Source organism: Aquarana catesbeiana, linkage group LG05 (genome assembly GCF_042186555.1).
Source record: "Aquarana catesbeiana isolate 2022-GZ linkage group LG05, ASM4218655v1, whole genome shotgun sequence".
Classification (NCBI taxonomy): domain Eukaryota; kingdom Metazoa; phylum Chordata; class Amphibia; order Anura; family Ranidae; genus Aquarana; species Aquarana catesbeiana.
In genome coordinates, this window is record NC_133328.1 from 622190420 (window position 1) to 622213720 (window position 23301).

General features: G+C 41.5%; 1 protein-coding gene across 7 annotated transcripts in view; it reads left to right on the top strand.

The window, feature by feature from the left end:
* The window catches only part of KHDRBS3 (KH RNA binding domain containing, signal transduction associated 3), a 210197-nt gene that overhangs the window by 125827 nt on the left and 61069 nt on the right, over nt 1–23301 (top strand). For all 7 annotated transcript variants that reach the window (XM_073632282.1, XM_073632281.1, XM_073632284.1 and 4 more), the window contains 2 exons: nt 1608–1794; nt 16309–16391. In XM_073632282.1, the coding sequence (XP_073488383.1) occupies nt 1608–1794; nt 16309–16391 (270 nt within the window). The remainder of the gene's footprint in view (nt 1–1607; nt 1795–16308; nt 16392–23301) is intronic.

The following is a 23301-nucleotide window of genomic DNA, read 5'->3' on the forward strand; positions in this document are numbered from 1 at the left end:
CTAGGCAATCATCTGGTACCTGTGACGTGTCCCAGATGATTGCCGAAATGGAGGGGGAGAGGTGAACTTCCTTCCGGCGCTGGGGTGCCCTGGGAGGAAGTGGGAGCTGGATCCCTCTAAAAAGAGGCTATTTGCCCCCCCCAAAAAAAATTACATGCCAAATGTGGCATGTCAGGGGGTCACCTGCACTTAAAGCGAAAGTTCAATTTTTGGGTGGAACTCTGCTTTAAGGAGAATGACTCCATCCTTGTTGCATTGTCAAAACTGTTTATTGTTTGTTGGTGACAGAGGTTGTTCCTATGAACATTGTTGGGTATTCTGGAAAGTTTAGGCAAAAAGGAAAGTTTCCCCACCCATCCACACTTGTTTTGAGGTTCATTGGAATTCAAGCATTGGTAGAAGGTAAAAAAAATTAAAAAGTTTGTCACAGTATTTTGTGGGGTCTTTGGGTGATCAATGAATTGTTGCATTGTTACAAACTAGGGGCCCATCGGGGTATGAACCTTCAACTTGCCTTAGTTATTGGTGGTTCTACTAAGAGTTTGCTTCCCTGGGAAAAAGTAAGAGGATGTGTTTGATAATGCCTTGGAGCCAGTGGGGGATTGGCTGAGGACATGGGCACTTCTAGTTATAAATTTTGCCTTTAAGAACAATGACTCCCTCCTTGTTGCATTGTCAAAACTGTTTATTGTTTGTTTATGTTTATGATATTTTATGTTCTTTATTTTGTTCTTTTGGTTTGAAAATAAAAAGTCTGAGGTCATTTAAGCCCATAGTCTGTGCCGTTATTGAAAGGACCTAGATTGACAAATCACTTGGTCATGGTTAATCATCTATATTCTACTCAGTAATTCCCACTATTATCCCGTAACAATTCTATATTGTATGCTACTTTATGCATACTATGAATTTACGTGCCAAACCTCTCTTCCAATCCCTTCACTAGATTCCACTAGCCCAACATATTTTAAAATACTAACCCCAACATGCAAAGCCCCCCGCAATTCTGCCCCCCCAGATACATCACCAACCTCATCCTGAGATATCCTAATCTCCCACTGCCCTCCTACCAAGACCTCTTGCTCTCTACCTCCCTTGTTACCGCCTCCCATGCTCACTTCCAGGGATTCTCCAGAACTTCTCCCATCTTCTGGAACTCCCTACCCCAGCATGTCTGGTTAGCTCCTACCCTGTCCACCTTTAGGCAATGCCTGAAAACAAATTTACTTAGGGAAGCCTGCATCACCTCCATCTAAAATCTGTGCTTCGGCCACCTCCATTAGATTATCCCTCACAGATAATACCTTTTGTACCACCTACCCCTTCCTAAGCTCCATGAGCAGGGTCCTGCTATTCCTTCTGTGTTGCACTTTATTGCAATTGTACTCTTTTTACATTGTAAAGGGCTGCAAAAGCTGCTGATGCTATATACAGTAAATCCTGTGTAATCATTCTAATGGCTCTGATGTTCAGATTTATGTTACATGTGGTCAATATCTTTCCAGGGCTGCTTTGTAATGCTACATTTTGTATGATAAATTATTAAAATGCTTTTTAAATTACAGATAGTTGCACTATATAACCCTAAATTGTGAATTTATTTGCAGGAGCCGTGGAGGAGTGCCACCCGCTTCTGCAGGAGTACCAAGAGGGGCACCAGCTCCCAGAGGAGTGACCCCTGCCAGGGTTCCATCTATAAGAGCTCGAGGAATATTGGCCACACGAGCAAGAGGACTACCTCCTCCTGCGGGTTATCGACCCCCACTGCCAGCACAGGACACATATGAAGAATATGTGAGTATCAAATGTATTGCGCTTGAAAATCCCCACAGATGATTTCTATCTTTTGGATTATGCTATAAATCAGTGAACTTCAAACTGTAGCTTGTGGACAGGATGCAGCCCATGAGGCACTATTTCTCTCACTGACACCAATGATAGGGCACTATTCCTCCTCTCACTGGGCACAGACGCTATGTCAATTGATTTACTGCCACTGACTACCAAGCTTGAGGCATTATTTACTTGCCATTGATCCTGGGACATTTCCTACTCCCACTGGTCACAATCCGGACCACCTAAAGTCTGAGGGACAGTGAACTGGCTCATTGTTTAGAAAGTTTGAAGATCCCTGCTATAAGCCAAGGTGTCTTCATGGATGGTTGGCCTGGTGGCATTGAGAAATGTTTTGCATGGCTTTGAAGACTAACCTTATGTAAGGAATGACCCAGATTTTTTTTTTTTTTGGGGGGATGATGAAATTGAGACTCGTCGATACCTTTAAACCTTTCTTTCCCAGCCCCAGCATCCCTTTACCTGGGCTTTTATGACTGGGAGCAGGAAGGTCTGCCTAATCAGGTGGCCACTGTGATTGGCTATCATAGTGATCAGATGATTGGGAGCGAGTCCCGTCAGCTCCCAATATTTACAGCGGTCACTGTGTTGTAGGCAAGCAGTGTGTGCTCTCTCGGCACAGAAACCTCAGCCACCCATGGATGCTTATGTGTAGTGTGTGGGTACAAAAAAATGGCCACTGACCCCACCTATGACTGGTCTTTGTAGCAAGGAGCACTGGAATGGCAACATATGTCAAACAAATATAAAGGGATTTCCAAGCTCAAACTTACCAAACAGGCAGCGATCAACCAAATTGACCTGTCTAACAATATGCGTTAAGAACAGGGGTTTCTAGTGCTCTGTGCTGTTGCTCAGTGTGACTTTGTACCTTTAAGGAGGGGTGGCTCTATCAAGGCTCACCTGTCCCCTACCCATCCATTATAAATGCATGTGCTTCCAAGATGGAGACTTTCAGTAGTTAGGGACTGCAGGAAACAGGATGCCTTGGCGGGGCCTGCAGCTTACGCTTGTATTTGCAAATGTGTGCAACTAAACCCCTGTTCTTAACGCATATTGTTAGACAGGTCAATTCAGTTGGTTGCTGGCTGGTTGGTAAGTTTGCGCTTGGAAATCCCTTTATATTTGTTTGACGTAGTATGTGGGTGGTAAAGCCCATGCTCTTTGCTGCCACACATATGTGTTCCATGGATGCAAGAGGTTAAGTGAACATGTACGTCAGGTGCCTGATCCGGGTTTAGGAGTGCACTGTGCACCCCAAACCACCCCTGCCCCCCCACGTGATCATTGTGATTGCAGATCCCAGTACTCATCACCCAGTGATCATGTAATAATGTCAACAAAGCTGTTATGAATGAATTAATTCATAAAACCTGTGTTTCCTATGCTGTGATTGGCCCACAGCCATCACATGTTACCTGGGCCAATTACAGCACCTTGTACCATGTGATTAGCTGTAGCCAATCACAGTTCACTAGTGATCACAGCTGTCGTGAATGGTTAACCCATTTATGACAGTTGAAAATGTTGATGCTACAATGATCTAGCAAATTATTTGTGTTTTTACAATGTTTTTAAAAGGATAAAATATTGTGAAATTTTGCTTGTATTGCAGGGATGTACTGAATATTTTTTTTTCTATTCTCCATGACATACACTTTAACCTTTGACACACAGGCAACACATATGTGCAGCAGCATAGGGGATGGGTTTTAATGCCTATAGGCTGCACATATACAACCATGGGTGGTGGAAGTCTCTGCATACTCATGGCGTGCTCCCAGCACATTACCCAACCTGTCAAAGACAGCTTCTTTAGTAATAATTGGGAGCCAGCGGGATGGGACTACTGTCACAGGAAATCACCGTGGTCACGTGATCGGACACCCCCCCCAGGCATAATAGCCCAGTTAAAGGGACAGTGGGGCTGGGAGGGAAGGGCTAACCAATAAAGCTATGGCCTTGCCCTTCCAAAACAGGGTCTTCCTGTTCAGAAATACACACTGATCCATAACTCCACTCAAGACTTGCTTCTGTTTTACATGGACAACATGGGTGCTGACCATTATAGTCCATCTCCACTCTCCATTGAAAGTAAAGTATTTATTTATTTAAAGTATTATTATTATTATTATTAAAGTATTATTACTGCATACAACAATGTATCCATGCAAAAACCAACCTTCCTTAAGTTTCACCACTCCTGGCTCGCTCACAAGGATAGGGGAAGATGCCGTTTCAAAACAGGGTCTACCTGTTAGTGAATGTACCTCTTAGTATGTCACCTGTAGGTGAACAGAATATGTGCCTATAGATTTATATTTATTTATACAGTATATATATTATTTAAGAAGATAAGGTCCCTCCACTGGAGGTACTTCTGAAGAGAATTCTAAATACAAAACAATCCATAATTACAGCATTATTACTTTTTATTATTTCAATATATCCCTACAAAAATGTATCTCTTTAAAAAGAAAGAAAAAAGAACATTATTGTAATAAATTAAAGAGCATGCCTCTCTTAAAAAAATACATTTCTGTATAATAAAATTGGCTACATTAAAATAATATATCGATATAATATTGTTACCATGGATTATTTAAATAATGTTGCATCTCTGTTCAGAAGTATCTCCAGTGGAGGAGCTTTATTTTATAATTATTTGGATTCAGGGAGTTTCTAGATTACAATATATATTTGAAAATATGTAAGTTATTGTATATATGTATGTATATATATATATATATATATATATATATATATATATATATATATATATACACACACAGTGGGGATGGAAAGTATTCAGACCTCCTTAAATTTTTCACTCTTTGTTATATTGCAGACATTTGTACACACAACACCCCATATTGACAGAAAAACACAGAATTGTTGACATTTTTGCAGATCTATTAAGAAAGAAAAACTGAAATATCACATGGTCCTAAGTATTCAGACCCTTTGCTCAGTATTTAGTAGAAGCACCCTTTTGATCTAATACAGCCATGAGTCTTTTTGGGAAAGATGCAACAAGTTTTTCACACCTGGATTTGGGGATCCTCTGCCATTCCTCCTTGCAGATCCTCTCCAGTTCTGTCAGGTTGGATGGTAAACGTTGGTGGACAGCCATTTTTAGGTCTCTCCAGAGATGCTCAATTGGGTTTAAGTCAGGGCTCTGGCTGGGCCATTCAAGAACAGTCACGAAGTTGTTGTGAAGCCTCTCCTTCGTTATTTTAGCTGTGTGCTTAGGGTCATTGTCTTTTTGGAAGGTAAACCTATGGCCCAGTCTGAGGTCCTGAGCACTCTGGAGAAGGTTTTCATCCAGGATATCCCTGTACTTGGCCACATTCATCTTTCCCTTGATTGCAACCAGTTGTCCTGTCCCTGCAGCTGAAAAACACCCCCACAGCATGATGCTTCCACCACCATGCTTCACTGTTGGGACTGTATTGGACCGGTGATGAGCAGTGCCTAGTTTTCTCCACATATACCGCTTAGAATTAAGGCCAAAAAGTTCTGTCTTGGTCTCATCAGACCAGAGAATCTTATTTCTCACCATATTGGAGTCCTTCAGGTGTTTTTTTTAGCAAACTCCATGCGGGCTTTCATGTGTCTTGCACTGAGGAGAGGCTTCCGTCGGGCCACTCTGGTGGAGGGCTGCAGTGATGGTTGACTTTCTATAACTTTCTCCCATCTCCCAACTGCATCTCTGGAGCTCAGCCACAGTGATCTTTGGGTTCTTCTTTACCTCTCTCACCAAGGCTCTTCTCCCCCAATAGCTCAGTTTGGCCGGACGGCTAGCTCTAGGAAGGGTTCTGGTCGTCCCAAACATCTTTGAGTTAAGGATTATGGAGGCCACTGTGCTCTTAGGAACCTTAAGTACAGCAGAATTTTTTTTGTAACCTTGGCCAGATCTGTGCCTTGTCACAATTCTGTCTGAGCTCTTCAGTCAGTTCCTGTGACCTCATGATTCTCATTTGCTCTGACATGCACTGTGAGCTGTAAGATCTTATATGCACAGGTGTATGGCTTTCCTAATCAAGTCCAATTAGTATAATCAAACACAGCTGGACTCAAATGAAGGTGTAGAACCATCTCAAGGATGATCAGAAGAAATGGACAGCACCTGGGTTAAATATATGAGTGTTACAGCAAAGGGTCTGAATACTTAGGACCATGTTATATTTCAGTTTTTCTTTTTTAATAAATCTGCAAAAATGTCAACAAATCTGTGTTTTTCTGTCAATATGGGGTGTTGTGTGTACATTAATGAGGAAAAAAATGAACTTAAATGATTTTAGCAAATGGCTGCAATATAACAAAGAGTGAAAAATTTAAGGGGGTCTGAAAACTTTCCGTCCCCACTATATATATATACTGTGTATTACATTTCTGCAACACATGCTCATTTCCCCATGTTTATTCCTCTAGGCCTAATTAACATCCCCCCCGGTCCTGCTGACCTGGACCAAGGCAATCTCCGGTTCTAAGCCCCGGTATATCCACGCCAGGAGCCCGGGGCTTAGAAATCCCCTGAGCTGAATGTCTAAAACATCCCTCATCAGGAGGGATGTTTTGGAGCATTCTAATTGGTCAGCGCTGTCACATGAGCGGCGCTGACCAATCAGCAACTGCATAGCCCGCCCTGTCAGCTATGGAGAAGATGTGTGAATGCAGAGAGGTTTTCTAAGCCCCGGGCTCCTGACAAGGATATACCGGGGCTCAGAACTGGAGATTGCCACGGTCCAGGTCAGCGGCACCGGGGGTGGGGGCGAGGAGGGGGACCTGCGTAAGTTCACCTTACAGATGTTTCTGTAAAGGTGAACAGAATAATAGGGGGGAGTTTGGGACTTTAAATGAAGCATACGGTATGTGCCTCTATCTCTGGTTCAGGCATAAGAAAAAGGAAGGTGGGACTTTGAATGAGGCTATTGATTTGTGGGGGTGAGATAATTAGAAAATATGTTTAGTTGGCATATTGAGTCTGACAATACATAACAATGATGCACATAGTAGAAAAGGTTTAATATGTCTACACACACGCACACATGGTGTTGACCTCATGAATACATTACATATACATATCAAAGGGACAGCATATAAAATTGACAAGAGATTTAATATGGATAAAATGAATAATTGCAAATTCATATGTGTACACGTTATCTAAATGGCACTATGCAGTGTAATCAATGGTAAGAAACACAGTAGGTTCCTATCAGTAGGCATGAGAATGCATCCTATAAGTCCGACGCGTTTCATGGATAATACTACTCTTCAGGGGCAGATGCAAGCAACTCTATAAATATCTACAACCAATTGATTATACTGTGTTTCTTACCATTGATTACACTGCATAGTGCCATTTAGATGACGTGTACACATATGAATTTGCAATAATTCATTTTATCCATATTAAATCTCTTGTCAATTTTTTATGCCGTCCCTTTGATATGTATATGTAATGTATTCATGAGGTCAACACCATGTATGTGTGTGTGTATACATATTAAACCTTTTCTACTATGTGCATCATTGTTATGTATTGTCAGACTCAATATGCCAATTAAATATATTTTCTAATTATTTCACCCCCACAAATCAATAGCCTCATTCAAGAGAATCCCACCAGAGCCTTGTACAGAATTATCGTTTTATCTCTGGAGTTGATTCCTTTTTTCCTTTTTTAATGCATGCCAATATTCTGTTTGCTTTGTTAGCAGCAGCTTGGCATTGCATGCCATTGCTGAGCCTATCATCTACTAGGACCCCCAGGTCCTTTTCCATCTAATGCCCCGTACAGGCGATCGGACATTCCGACAACAAAATGCATGGATTTTTTCCAATGGATGTTAGCTCAAACTTGTCTTGCATACACACGGTCACAAAAATCTTGTCAGAAATTCTGAACGTCAAGAACGAGGTGACGTACAACACGTAAGATGAGCCGAGAAAAATGAAGTTCAATAGCCAGTGCGGCTCTTCTGCTTGATTTCGAGCATGCTTGGAACTTTGTGCGTCGGAATTGTTTACAGACGATCGGAATTTACGACAACGGATTTTGTCGGAAAATTTGAGAACCAGATCTCAAATTTTGTGTGACGGAAATTCCAATGGAAAATGTCCGATGGAGCCTACACACGGTCGGAATTTCCGACAACAAGCTCCTATCAAACATTTTCCGTCGGAAAATCGGACCACGTGTATGGGGCATTAGATTCCCCCAGAGGTTCTCCCCCCAGTGTATAGATTGCATTCATATTTTTGGCTCCCAAATGCGTTTTTTAAAATTTTTCTATATTAAACCTCATTTGCCATGTAGTTGCCCACCCTATTCATTTGTTCAGATCTTCTTGCAAGGTTTCCACATCCTGCGGAGAAGTTATTGCCCTGCTTAGCTTAGTATCATCTGCAAATACAGAGATTGAACTGTTTATCCCATCCTCCAGGTCATTTATAAACAAATTAAATAGGATTGGTCCCAGCACAGAACCCTGGGGAACCCCACTACTCACCCCTGACCATTCCGAGTACTCCCCATTTATCACCACCCTCTGAACTCGCCCTTGTAGCCAGTTTTCAATCCATGTACCCTATGGTCCATGCCAACGCACCTTATTTTGTACAGTGAACGTTTATGGGGAACTGTGTCAAATGCTTTTGCAAAATCTAGATACACCACGTCTACAGGCCTTTCTTTATCTTGATGGCAACTCACCTCCTCATAGAAGGTTAATAGATTGGTTTGGTAAGAATGATTCTTCATGAATCCATGCTGATTACTGCTAATGATACCGTTCCCATTACTAAAATCGTGGATATACAGTGATCTCTGCTTGGGGCTAAAATCACTGGCAGTGATCAGGCAAAAAAATACTTGACAGGCTAATTGATTGACTTCAGTACAACCAGCCTGCCCATAGACGGATCGAAAATGTGTCCATTTCCTTCTGAACTGGCCAAATTTCAATCTGTCTATGGCCATCTTAAGTCAGTTTATTGTTCCAGTATAATATAATAGTAATATTGTTGTTGTGGTCTTTGCACCTGTCTTTATATTCAGCTCGCTGTCACTTTCTTTGTTTGTTTTTTTCTGTGGCTCCCTGATGGCAGCTTCAGAAAGCTTCACAGCTTCTCTATATAGCCCTGTGTCTTGCCATGGGCAAATCACTAGTTACAGATTAAAATAGACGAATATTATCAACATTGTTTGCTTGCCATGGGTAGCTCTTTCATTCAGTAGCTGTAGTGATTTTATGATTACATTGTATACAATTGTTTCTCAATATTTCTTTGAAAATTCATATTTTCGAACTTGACGTCTTTTTCCAACTTTGTGAAATCCAATGTAATGAATGTGTGCAGTGTGAAAAAGAGAAAATACAGTCCTAGAGTTTAACCTCACCTGACTCAATAAACTCTTTATACATAGCCATTCAAAGTCTTCATGCACCCTAGGTGTCTATATATATACACGGTACATATATGTGTGTATCTACACTCACCATCGACTTTATTCGGTTCACATTGCTAGTACCGGGTTGGACCCCCTTTTGCTTTCATTCTTTGTGGCATCGATTCAACAAGGTGTTGGAAACATTCCTCAGAGATTTTGGTCCATAGTGACATGATGGCATCACGCAGTTGATGCAGATTTGTCGGCTGCACACCACATCCCAAAGGCGCTCTGTTGGATTAAGATCTGGTGACTGTGGACTCCATTGAAGTACAGTGACCTCATTATCATGTTCAAGAAACCAGTGGTGAGATGATCGGAGCTTTGTGACATGGTGCATTATCCTGCTGGAAGGAGCCATCAGAAGATGGGGACACTGTAGTCATAAAGGGATGGACATGGTCAGCGACAATACTCAAGTAGCCTGCGGAATTTAACTAGTTAAGGACCGAGCCTATTTTTCAGACTTTGTGTTTACAAGATAAAATCAGTTTTTTTTTTGCTATAAAATTACTTAGAACCCCCAAACATTATATTTTTTTTTCAGACACCCTAGAAAATAAAATGGCGGTTGTTGCAATACAACATTTTTCTTTTTTATATTGTGAAAGATAATGTTACTCCGAGTAAATTGATACCCAACATGTCACGCTTCAAAATTGCGCCCGCTCGTGGAATGGCGACACACTTTGACCCTTAAAAATCTCCACAGGCGACAATTAAAAATGTCTACAGGTTACCAGTTTGGAGTTACAGAAGAGATCTAGAGCTAGAATTATTGCTCTCGCTCGAACGATTGCCGCAATACCTCACATGTGTGGTTTGAACACCGTTTTCATATGCGGGCGCGACTCATGATTTTACTTCCGTGTCCAAGCTAGGCGGGATGGGGCGCTTTACATTTTTTTTTATTTTTTATGATTTATTTTACTTTTTATTTTTTATTTTTACACTGTCCTTTTAGAAAAAAAAATTGTGTCACTTTTATTCCTATCACAAGGAATGTAAACATCCCTTGTAATAGAAAAAAGCATGACAGGACCCTTAAATGTGAGATCTGGGGTCAAAAAGACCTCAGATCTCATATTTACACTTAATTTAAACTTACATTTACACAATTTATAAAATAAATAAATAAATACATGTCTTTTTTTTTTTTTTTTTCAAAAAAAATAAAAATTTCCCCTTTAAGACCATTGGGCGGAAGTGAAGTTTGACTCCTCCACACAACTGAGGCTCACTGGATATTTTGTTTTTTTTGGACCATGCTCTGTAAACTCTAGAGATGGTTGTGTGTGAAAATCCCAGTAGTTTTTGAAATACTCAAACCAGCCCGTCTGGCACCAAACAACCATGCCACATTCAAAGTCCCCTTTCTTCCCCATTCTGATTCTCGGGCGGAACTCCAGCAAGTCGTCTTCACCATGTCTAGATGCCTAAATGCATTTAGTTTCTGCCATATGAATGGCTGATTAGCAATTTGTGTTACCAAGCAAATGAACAGGTGTACCTTACAAAGTGGCTGGTGAAAAAAAAAAAATATATATATATATATATATATATATAAATATATATTTTTTTTTTTTCACCAGCCACTTTGTAAAGTGGTACACCTGTTCATTTGCTTGGTAACACAAATTGGGAAATTGAAAAAGGGAAGGGCGGTAGGGTATTGCGCACTGAACCGACAAAGAGCATGGGAAAATAGGCTGCTTAAATGCCCTCTGGGTTCCGCCCATAAATTCAGGCCACCATACTGGCCTTTATATATATATATATACATAGATAGATAGATAGATAGATAGATAGATAGATAGATAGATAGATAGATAGATAGATAGATAGATATACAGTATCTTACAAAAGTGAGTACACCCCTCACATTTTTGTAAATATTTTATTCTATCTTTTCATGTGACAACACTGAAGAAATGACACTTTGCTACAATGGAAAGTAGTGAGTGTACAGCTTGTATAACAGTGTAAATTTGCTGTCCCCTCAAAATAACTCAACACACAGCCGTTAATTTCTAAATTGCTGGCAACAAGTACACCCCTAAATGAAAATGTCCAAACTGGGCCCAAAGTGTGAATATTTTGTGTGACCACCATTATTTTCCAGCACTGTCTTAAGCCACTTGGGCATGGAGTTCACCAGAGCTTAACAGATTGCCACTGGAGTCCTCTTCCACTCCTCCATGATGACATCACAGAGCTGGTGGATGTTAAAGACCGTGCGCTCCTCCACCTTCCATTTGAGGATGCCCCACAGATGCTCAATAGAGTTTAGGTCTAGAGACATGCTTGGCCAGTCCATCACCTTTACCCTCAGCTTCTTTATCAAGGCAGTGGTCGTCTGGGAAGTGTGTTTGGGGTCGTTATCATGTTGGAATACTGCCCTGCAGCCCAGTCCCTGAAGGGAAGGAATCATGCTCTGCTTCAGTATATCACAGTACATGTTGGCATTCATGGTTCCCTCAATGAACTGTAGCTCCCCAGTGCCAGCAGCACTCATGCAGCCCCAGACCATGACACTCCCACCACCATGCTTGACTGTAGGCAAGACACACTTGTCTTTGTACTCCTCACCTGGTTGCCGCCACACATGCTTGATACCATCTGAACCAAATAAGTTTATCTTGGCCTCATCAGACCACAGGACATGATTCCAGTAATCCATGCCCTTAGTCTGCTTGTCTTCAGCAAAATGTTTGTGGGCTTTCTTGTGCATCATCTTTAGAAGAGGCTTCCTTTTAGGACGACAGCCATGCAGACCAACTTGAAGCAGTGTGAGGAGTATGGTCTGAGCACTGACAGGATGACCCCCCACCCCTTCAACTCTGCAGCAATGCTGGCAGCACTCATATGTCTATTTCCCAAAGACAATCTCTGCATATGACGCTGAGCACGTGCACTCAACTTCTTTGGTCGACCATGGTGAGGTCTGTTCTGAGTGGAACATGTCCTGTTAAACCGCTGTATGGTCTTGGCCACCGTGCTGCAGCTCAGTTTCAGGGTCTTGGCAATCTTCTTATAACCGAGGCCATTTTTATGTAGAGCAACAATTCTTTTTTTTCAGATTCTCAGAGAGTTCTTTGCCACGAGGTGCCATGTTGAATTTCCAGTGACCAGTATGAGAGAGTGAGAACACCAAATTTAACACAACTGCTCCCCATTCACACCTGAGACCTTGTAACACTAACGAGTCACATGACACCGGGGAGGGAAAATGGCTAATTGGGCCCAATTTGGACATTTTCACTTAGGGGTGTACTCACTTTTGTTACCAGTGGTTTAGACATTATTGGCTGTGTGCTGAGTTATTTTGAGGGGACAGCAAATTTACACTGTTATACAAGCTGTACACTCACTACTTTACATTGTAGCAAAGTGTCATTTCTTCAGTGTTTTCACATGAAAAGATACAATAAAATATTTACAAAAAAGTGAGTGGTATACTCACTTTTGTGAGATACTGTATATACAGTATATATATATTATCCAAGAGAGAGCGGCACTCACAGGTCTTAAGAGGTGAACCAGTGAAGATTTTATTTTGATGTTTTGAGGAGGCATAAGCTTGTCTTGCTTAGGGCAACAAACAAGTGAAGTACGCAAAAAAGGTATATATACCCTAAAACCCCTCCCGTCATTACCATCCACATGTTATAACATCAACAAATGCAAATGTCAAAAAAACAATAATGGCTAAATGTCCACATTTGGAAGAACAGAAAACCAAGCAAAAGTACATACAAAGTAGACATAAATAAACATAAATGAAGGAAAGGGCCAAATCCAGGCACTAAAGACAGATGTCAGAGACAAAAAACCTGCATGACAAAGTATCATGCTGTCTAGGCAAAATGGCCGCCCAAGCTGTGTCAGGGCTAGAAAAGAAGACCATAATGAACATGTGTATGTAGAAAAAAATACAAGGGGGGCACCGTAGAGCAGCCTGCAGCACCAAGAATGCAGATTATGAGACGAGTCCGAAAACAGACATGAGCCCAGTGTAAAGTCACCAAATAAATTTGCTGAAGGTGAAAATAAACAGAAGAGTGATCCATTAAATCAGTAAGGAGTTTGAGCTTGGAACAGGGATAAGGTGCCAACACTCACAGCAGCGTAGTTCCACTGGTCCCAGAAAAGTACATAGGGATGATTAGGAGATGAAATTCCATAGACCTGTGAGGGAAGGTTCCAGAGTGGACAGCAAGCTTTCCATCCCTCCAGCCCTAAGTCCAGCCTCCTCTTTCTCCAATCTGTATTTTAGACAGTTTTTGTATGAAAGATCTTGTCCATTCGATAGTTTCATTAGAGATCTGACAAATGTTGTTCAGAAATGCTTAAAAATTCCTTTACTTTTAACAGTTGATCTTGGAACTCCTTCATTTTTTTTTTCATCTTGGTGGTCAAAAATGATTGTCCATTTGACTCCATTAGAAAATTGAAAGGGCATTCCATAAACAAACAGTTTCAAATGAAATTCTACTTGTTGACCACCTTCCCACCGACTGCCTCCTGGACCTTTTAAGGCTTCTAAAAGCCGTGATGCAGGCATTCGGGTCATGTGACTGCTGTGGTTGGCTGTCACAGCCATTAAATGATCAGTAAAGCTGATCAGTAAAGCTCCCGAGTATTTTGTTATCTTAAAGGGGAGCTCCAGGCTCACCCCAAAAAATAAAAGACAGCAGCTACAAATACTGTAGCTGCTGACATTTAATATTAGGACACTTACCTATCAAGGGATCCAGCAATGTCCACACCCGTGCTGATTCTTTAATCGACGTTGGGTGCAGGGGCCGGCATCTTAAGTAAGGAAAACAGGCAGTGAAGCCTTGCGGCTTTACAGCCGGTTTCCTACTGTGCATGCATGAGTCACACTTCACTTTGTGAATTGTCCCTCAGCCCTCTGAGACCTGTGACGTGTCCCAGAAGGCTTTGGGGGAAGGAGGTGGGGCCCAACTTCTGGCTCAGATCGCTGCGTCAAAACCAGGTACCCACTCCTCCCCAAAAGGTGCCAAATGTGGCAGTGGGGGTGGCCCAGATCGCTGCATCAAAACCAGGTACCCACTCCTCCCCAAAAGGTGCCAAATGTGGCAGTGGGGGTGGCCCAGATCGCTGCATCAAAACCAGGTACCCACTCCTCCCCAAAAGGTGCCAAATGTGGCAGTGGGGGTGGCTCAGATCGCTGCGTCAAAACCAGGTACCCACTCCTCCCCAAAAGGTGCCAAATGTGGCAGTGGGGGCGGGTGCAAGCAAGAGGAACTTCCCCTTTTGGGTAAAGTTTGGCTTTAAGTAATGATAAAGTTATTGCTGAATTACTGTATTTATTGGCGTATAACACGCACTTTTTCACCCTGAAAATCGGGTGCAAATAGTGTGTGCATGTTAATGCCGATACTGCAATTTGGGCTGCCTAGGAGGGGACAGGGAGGGGGGCGGGACGAGAGCCATCAGATTACATACAGCGAGAATCTCCTGTTTACTCAGTGGCCTCTGTAATAGGAAGTCCCGTCTCCTGGGCCGGCATTGGACCAGCGTTCTGTCTATCATAGAAGCCGGTCCAGGAAGCGGGACCTTGTATTAAAGATACCCCCAAGTAAACAGGAGATTCTCACTATATATAATCTGTATCTAAGGCTGCAGATGGGCATTGATCAAGCTGCATTGATGGTCAATTGTGAGGCTGCACAAGGGCATTGATCAGGCTGCATTGATGGGCAATTGTGAGGCTGCAGATGGGCATTGATCAGGCTGCATTGATGGACAATTGTGAGGCCGCAGATGGGCATTGATAAAGCTGCATTGATGGGCAATTGTGAGGCTGCAGATGGGCATTGATCAGGCTGCATTGATGGCAATGGTGAGGCTGCATATGGGCATTGATCAAGCTGCATTGATGGGCAATTTTGAGGCTGCAGATGGACATTGATCAAGCTGCATTGATGGGCAATTGTGAGGCTGCAGATGGGCATTGATCAAGCTGCATTGATGGGCAATTGTGAGGCTGCAAATGGGCATTGATCAAGCTGCATTGATGGGCAATTGTGAGGCTGCACAAGGGCATTGATCAGGCTGCATTGATGGGCAATTGTGAGGCTGCAGATGGGCATTGATCAAGCTGCATTGATGGGCAATTGTGAGGCTTCAGATGGGCATTGATCAGGCTGCATTGATGGGCAATTGTGAGGCTGCAGATGGGCATTGATCACGCGGCATTGATGGGCAATTGTGAGGCTGCAGATGGGCATTGATCAGGCTGCATTGATGGGCAATTGTGAGGCTGCAGATGGGCATTGATCACGCTGCATTGATGGGCAATTGTGAGGCTGCAGATGGGCATTGATCAAGCTGCATTGATAGGCAATTGTGAGGCTGTAGATGGGCATTGATCAAGCTGCATTGATGGGCAACTGTGAGGCTGCAGATGGGCATTGATCAAGCTGCATTGATGGGCAATTGTGAGGCTGCAGATGGGCATTGATCAAGCTGCATTGATGGGCAATTGTGAAGCTGCAGATGGGCATTGATCAAGCTGCATTGATGGGCAATTGTGAGGCTGCAGATGGACATTGATCAAGCTGCATTGATGGGCAATTGTGAGGCTGCAGATGGGCATTGATCAAGCTGCAATGATGGGCAATTGTGAGGCTGCAGATGGACATTGATCAAGCTGCATTGATGGGCAATTGTGAGGCTGCAGATGGCATTGATCAGGCTGCAGATGGGCAATGGTGAGGCTGCATTGATGGGCACTGACCCTTATTTTGCTTCAAAGATCTTTGTTTAAAATTTAAGTTTTTTTCCTGAAGCTTCCCTCCTAAATTAAAGGTGCATGTTATATGCCTGTGCATGTTATATGCCGATAAATACGGGTAATAGGTTCATAGCAGATATGTAAAAACTGCTCTGGTCAATAGGGGACATAGAGAGGTGAGAGGGAAAGTATTTCAAGCGTTAATCATTTAAATATTGTTTTCCTATTTCAGGAATACGATGATGGCTATGGAACGGCATATGACGAACAAAGTTATGAGTCTTACGATGACAACTACACTTCTCAAGTTCAGAGGTAAGGTGCATCAGCTGCTCGTTCTTATTAATTCTAACTATTTCATTGCTAGTGCACAGATTCATTAGCGTAATGAGAGCAGATTCAAAGCTGCTTCCTGTGCACTTTCCCTTATAGGCCATGTGCTCTGGGGACTTGTATAAGCAATTAAGTGTGGCATTCACCGAAGCAACAAATTTCCCACCTTAGGAAAATAGAATCTTCTTTTTTTTTTTTTTTTTTTTTTTATTAAAATGGCTTTAGTAAGACAGAATGCATGTGATTAATATAAAGATTTTTATTATGGGAGCTTATGTTTTTGGAACTTCTGTTTGATTTGTAAACACCATATTTGTTTTTGACCCTATGCATAGCAAAATAAAAATGGTATCTTCTCATTCAATTTTTATGCTTTACCTGGCAAGTTGCTGTACAGCTGTCTAAATCCATTACTGTGTCATTGATGGTCGTAGCTTCCCTGGCGGTATGATTATGTCAGATTTTTGCGTCTCAAAGCGGTACAATTATTTTGCATAGAAATTTGGCATTTTATATTGTAGGCCTGTAATTCTTAGCAATAACACACTTAAATCGGTCCACCAAGAGTCTAGTAGATATCTCAGGTACTGTATGATGAAGTTTGAAATGCAATATCATAAATTATAATATAATAAATAAATATAAATAATTATAAAACATAATAATATAATAATAATAAAATTAATTTCCCCACGATTCACTATCGCTCAATTCTGCAAGTGTTCTAATTTACTATCGCTGTTTCCTAGCTGGTCTAAAACCACTTTTGATGTAAAGGGACACTTTTTGGTTGCTATGGACGATCTCAAGTTTCCAGGCAGAAAGAACAGTATATATAATATAAAACTGCATGCAGGGCATTGGACAAAGCCCTAGGGACAAAAGGGATGTGAAATAATTTCATACAGTAATGTAATCTGTAAGATTACAGTGTACTGTATGTATTATGATTTTTCACTTTTTTTAATTTGCGTCACGACGCTCGCAGGAAATGGAACCCGGCACAGAGAGGCTTCGGGTGGAGGACAGAGCCCACGGACACAGCGGAGGGACATCGCAGGATCCTGGGGATCACATAATCCTGATCCCATAATCACATAATGGGCTAGTATGCAATGCATACTAGCCCATTATGCTTTTAATCTGCAGGCTTTGCAGGGAGCAAAAGAGGAAGTAAAACCCATTAGGGTTTACTTCCTCTTTAACACACATAAAAACTCAATTTTAGCATCCATAAATTGTGACCAATAAATTCTGTGAAATAAGAAAGTGCAAAAAGTATTATACATCTATCTTCTTTTGTTTTAAAGAACCTTAACGAGATATTAAAGTTCTGTGTTTTCTTTTTAACAACAAACATGTTATACTTACCTGTTCTGTGTAATGGTTTTGCACAGAGCAGCCCAGATCCTCCTCTTCCCGGGTCCCCTGCCAGCGCTCCTGGCCCCTCCCTCCTCCCTCCTGCCAAGTACCCCCATAGCAAACAGCTTGCTATTGGGGCACCCGAGCCAAACCGCTGCTTTGTGTGTCTATTTAGACACAGAGCCCTGGCTTAGCCCCACCCCCTCTCTCTCTCCTCATTGGCTCACTGACTTTAATTGACAGCAGTGGGAGCTAATGGCACCTGCTGCGGTCTTAGCCAATGAGGAGGGAGAGTCCCCAGACAGCCGAGGCTCTCGTGCAATATCGCTGGGTCAAGATGGGGCTCAGGTAAGTATTAGGGAGACTGGGGGGGGGCTACTGCACACGGAAATTTTCTTATCTTAATGCATAGAATGCATTAAGATTAAAAAAAAATCTTCTGCCTTTAGAACCACTTTAAGAACCTTCTCGTTTGATGTACTCAAGGCAAAGAGGCTGTGCAAGGGAAGTTGCACTTTGCAAGGGGACGTTTGCCCAGAGCTTAGTAAATGTGGTGAAATTTCACTTTGCAAATAATACCAAATCACATCTATTTGCGTTTAGTAAATCTACCTCTAAGATAGCAATCCTCCATCTGAGACTTACCCGAATTGATGAACCCTTTGTTACAGTCAAGATTTTGAGTATGGCTAGCACTGCTAGTTGTGCATTCACTTTTTCAACTAAAGGAGAAGAGGTTTTTTTTTTCTTTGAAGCAACAGCTTGTTTTCTGTTTATTTCCATCGATTTATGAGTTACAAAATCCTCTGGTATGTGAGAAACAAAAACATGAAGTCATAATAATGATACCTGAACCTTGAACATACCTTCTACATCTTCCCCAATGCTGTTTTTGACCTTCTGTAACAAAAGGTCCATCAATTCTGGTGAATCTTACTATCAGGGGAAGGATCATTGTCTCACTCAACAATACACAGGAAGGTTCTTTAACCACTTCAGCCCCGGAAGGTTTTACCCCCTTCCTGACCAGAGCACTTATTACAATTTGGCACTGCGTCGCTTTAACTGCTAATTGCGCAGTCATGCAATGTTGTACCCAAACGAAATTTGCTTCCTTTTCTTCCCACAAATAGAGCTTTATTTTAATGGTATTTGATTACCTCTGCGGTTTTTATTTTTTGCGCTATAAACAGAAAAAGACTGAAGATTTTGAAAAAAAATGATATTTTCAACTTTTTGTTAAAAAAAATCCATCAAACTCAATTTTAGTCATACATTTAGGCCAGAATGTATTTGGCCACATGTCTTTGGTAAAAAAAATGTCAATAAGTGTATATTTATTGGTTTGCACAAAAGTTATAGCGTCTACAAACTAGGGTACATTTTCTGGAATTCACACAGCTTTTAGTTTATGACTGCCTAGCTCATTTCTTGAGGTGCTAAAATGGCAGGGCAGTACAACCCCCCCCCAATGACCCCATTTTGGAAAGTAGACACCCCAAGGAAATTGCTGAGAGGCATGTTAAGCCCATTGAATATTACATTTTTTTGTCCCAAGTGATTGAATAATGATAACAAAAAAATTACAAAAAGTTGTTACTAAATGATATATTGCTCACACATGCCATGGTTATATCTGGAATTGAGCCCCAAAATACATTTAGCTGCTTCTCCTGAGTATGGGGATTCCACATGTGTGGGACTTTTTGGGAGCCTAGCCACATACGGGGCCCCAAAAACCAAGCACCGCCTTCAGGATTTCTAAGGGCGTAAATTTTTGATTTCACTCCTCACTACCTATCACAGTTTTGAAGCCCATAAAATGCCAAGATGGCACAACCCCCCCCAAATGACCCCATTTTGGAAAGTAGATACCCCAAGCTATTTGCTGAGAGGCATGTTGAGTCCATGGAATATTTTATATTTTGAAAAGATTTGCGGGAAAATGACAAACTTTTTTTTTTTGCACAAAGTTGTCACTAAATGATATATTGCTAAAACATGCCATGGGCATATGTGGACTTACACCCCAAAATACATTCTGCTGCTTCTCCTGAGTACGGGGATACCACATGTGTGGGACTTTTTGGGAGCCTAGCTGCATACAGGGCCCCAAAAACCAATCACTGCCTTCAGGATTTCTAAGGCCGTAAATTTTTGATTTCACTCCTCACTACCTATCACAGTTTCATAGGCCATAAAATGCCAAGATAGCACAACCCCCCCCCCCCCCAAATGATCCCATTTTGGAAAGTAGACACCCCAAGTTATTTGTTGAGAGGCATGGTGAGTATTTTGCAGCTCTCATTTGTTTTTGAAAATGAAGAAAGACAAGAAAAATGTATTTTTTTTTCTTTTTTCAATTTTCAAAACTTTGTGACAAAAAGTGAGGTCTGCAAAATACTCACCATACATCTCAGCAAATATCTTGAGGTGTCTATTTTCCAAAATGGGGGGGGGGGTTGTGCCATCTGGGCATTCCATGGCCTCAGAAACTGTGATAGGCAGTGAAGAGTGAAATAAAAAATTTACACCCTTAGAAAGCCTGAAGGCGGTGCTTGGTTTTTGGGGTCCCGTACGCGGCTAGGCTCCCAAAAAGTCTCACACATGTGGTATCCCCGAACTCAGGAGAAGCAACAGAATGTATTTTGGGGTGTAATTTCACATATTCCCATGGCATGTTTAAGCAATATATCATTTAGTGACAACTTTGTACAAAAAAAAAAAAAAAATGTGTCTTTTTCCCGCAACTTGTGTCACAATATAAATATTCCATGGACTTGACATGCCTCTCAGCAAATAGCTTGGGGTGTCTACTTTCCAAAATGGGGTCATTTGGGGGGGGGGGGTTTAACTGTCCTGGCATTTTATGCACAACATTTAGAAGCTTATGTCACACATCATCCACTCTTCTAACCACTTGAAGACAAAGCCCTTTCTGACACTTTTTGTTTACATGAAAAAATTATTTTTTTTGCAAGAAAACTACGTTGAACCCCCAAACATTATATATATTTTTTTAAAGCAAAGGCCCTACAGATTAAAATGGTGGGTGTTTCATTTTTTTTTTTTTTACACAATATTTTCGCAGCGATTTTTCAAACACATTTTTTTGGGAAATAACACACTTTTTAAATTTTAATTATATTTACCAAATGTTTGATGAGATAAAAAAGATGATCTTAGGTCAAGTACATGGATGCCAAACACGACATGCTTTAAAATTGCGCACAAACGTGCAGTGGGGACAAACTGAATACATTTTAAAAGCCTTTAAAAGCCTTTACAGGTTACCACTTTAAATTTACAGAGGAGGTCTACTGCTAAAATTACTGCTCTCGATCTGACCTTCGCGGTGATACCTCACACGCATGGTGCAATTGCTGTTTACATTTGACGCCAGACTGACGCTTGCGTTCACCTTTGCGTGAGAGCGGGGGGGACAGGGGTGCTTTTTTTTTTTTTTTTTTGCTTTTTTATGTTATTTTTAAACTCTTCCTTTCATTTTTTTTTTAGCATTTTTATTATCTCAGGGAATGTAAATATCCCCTATGGTAGCAATAGGTAGTGACAGGTACTCTTTTTTGAAAAAAATTGGGGTCTTTTAGATCCTAGATCTCTCCTCTGCCCTCAAAGCATCTGACCACACCAAGATCGGTGTGATAAAATGCTTTCCCAATTTCCCAATGGCGAAATCTAAGTCATAAAATACTCATAGCTTCAGGTTTCTTAGGCCATAGAGATGATTGGAGCCATTCTGGTCTCTGATCAGCTCTATGGTAAGCTGGCCAAATCAACGGCTGCATTCTCAGGTTCCCTGTTGGGATAGGAGAGCCAGAGAAAAACATGGACGGTGGGAGGGGGGCATTCCCTCCCACTGCTTGTAAAAGCAGTCTAGAGGCTAATTAGCTGCTAGTATTGCTTTTACATGAAAGCCGAACGCTGGCTGAAAAGAATGATACCAAGATGATACCTAAACCTGCAGGCATAATTCTGGTATAACCACTCAAAGTCCAGCAACAAACCAGTACGTTGCTGGTCCTTGTTGGGCATATATTGTAAACTTTTTTTTCATGCAGCCTGTGGGCTAAAGGAAAAAAAGAGATTGATCGGTGGGTATGCCCACCATTAGAATGCTTCCCTTCATCCACCCACTTCTAATGATGGGCATACATGCACCGTTTATATATGCCGAAGCATGGGCCCCAAAAGGTAGGAGCAAATTGCTCCTCCACCCCTGCTGCCCCCATGCTTCGGCATATATGCTCTTTTTTTTAACTGTGGTGGTGAAATCACCTCCTACAGCGCTGGAGTCATGGCTTTATGTATCGTGGGAGCAAACACTGTTGCTGTCAAGATAAATAAATCCACGCTGAAACTGAATGGTGTAACTGCTAAGCAAATGATGGTTAACAATAAAACAAAATAACATTAGTTATAACAGTAAGACTTACCATACCTGCAAAGCAAATACAAAAAAACATAGTAAAAAATAAAACAATTTTTAACGCAACCTGTGCCTAAAATATATATGCCGAAGCATGGGGGCATCCTCCCGCAAAAGGTAGGAGCAAATTGCTCCTCCGCCCCTGCTGCCCCCATGCTTCAGGATATATGCTGAAGTACGTAACTGTGGTGGTGAAATCACCTCCGACAGCGCTGGAGTCACGGCTTTATGTATCATGGGAGCAAATGCTGTTGCTGTCAAGATAAATAAATCTGCACTGCAGCTGAATGGCGTACCTGAAAACAAAAAAATGGTTAACAATAAAACACAGTAAACAGTAAAGTATAAAAAAATTACATACCTGAAAAGCAAACATGATAAAACATAACAACAATAAATCATTGCAGAATAGAATACAGTAAAAAAGAGCAGAACAATAGAGAGAGAATATATAGAGAGAGAACAATAAAACAACAACTATTTTTGTTTTTTTTTATTTTTTTTTTTTGTGTATTTTTTTTTTTCACTTTTTTTTTTTTTTTTTACATTTTTTTTATAACTGTAACTTTTGTAAGTGTAACCGGTTCCAGGTTTGGGTCTCTCAAAATGCGATGGCATCTTGGGAGATCCTGTGAAAGTGTGCCTAGTCTGTGCAATGCTGTACCCTACGCTAAAACACAACTAGTCAGGACAGGAGGGACAATAATAGCACGTATCACGCCTATATCTGCGCTTTCTGCAGACACAACATTTTCTTTGGGGGGCTCATTGGGTAGGGGTATGCGGGAGGACATAAGGAAAATGCCTCTCATGCAGCCGGCTTACTGCATTTGGATTGGGAAGGTGAGGTGGAGCACCATCTGGAAACAGAAGGGCTCTGATGATCTCTTCCTGGAATTTAAGGAAGGATCCAGTCTGTATAGCACCTGAGCATTCAGCAAAGCCAATTGAAATAAGTATACAGACACTTTTTTATACCAGCGTCTGGCCTTATGGGCAACTAGGTACGGCACCAACAACTGGTCGAAGAGGTCCACCTCTCCCATATTTTGGATATATTCGTGGACACAGAGGGGTTTCTCC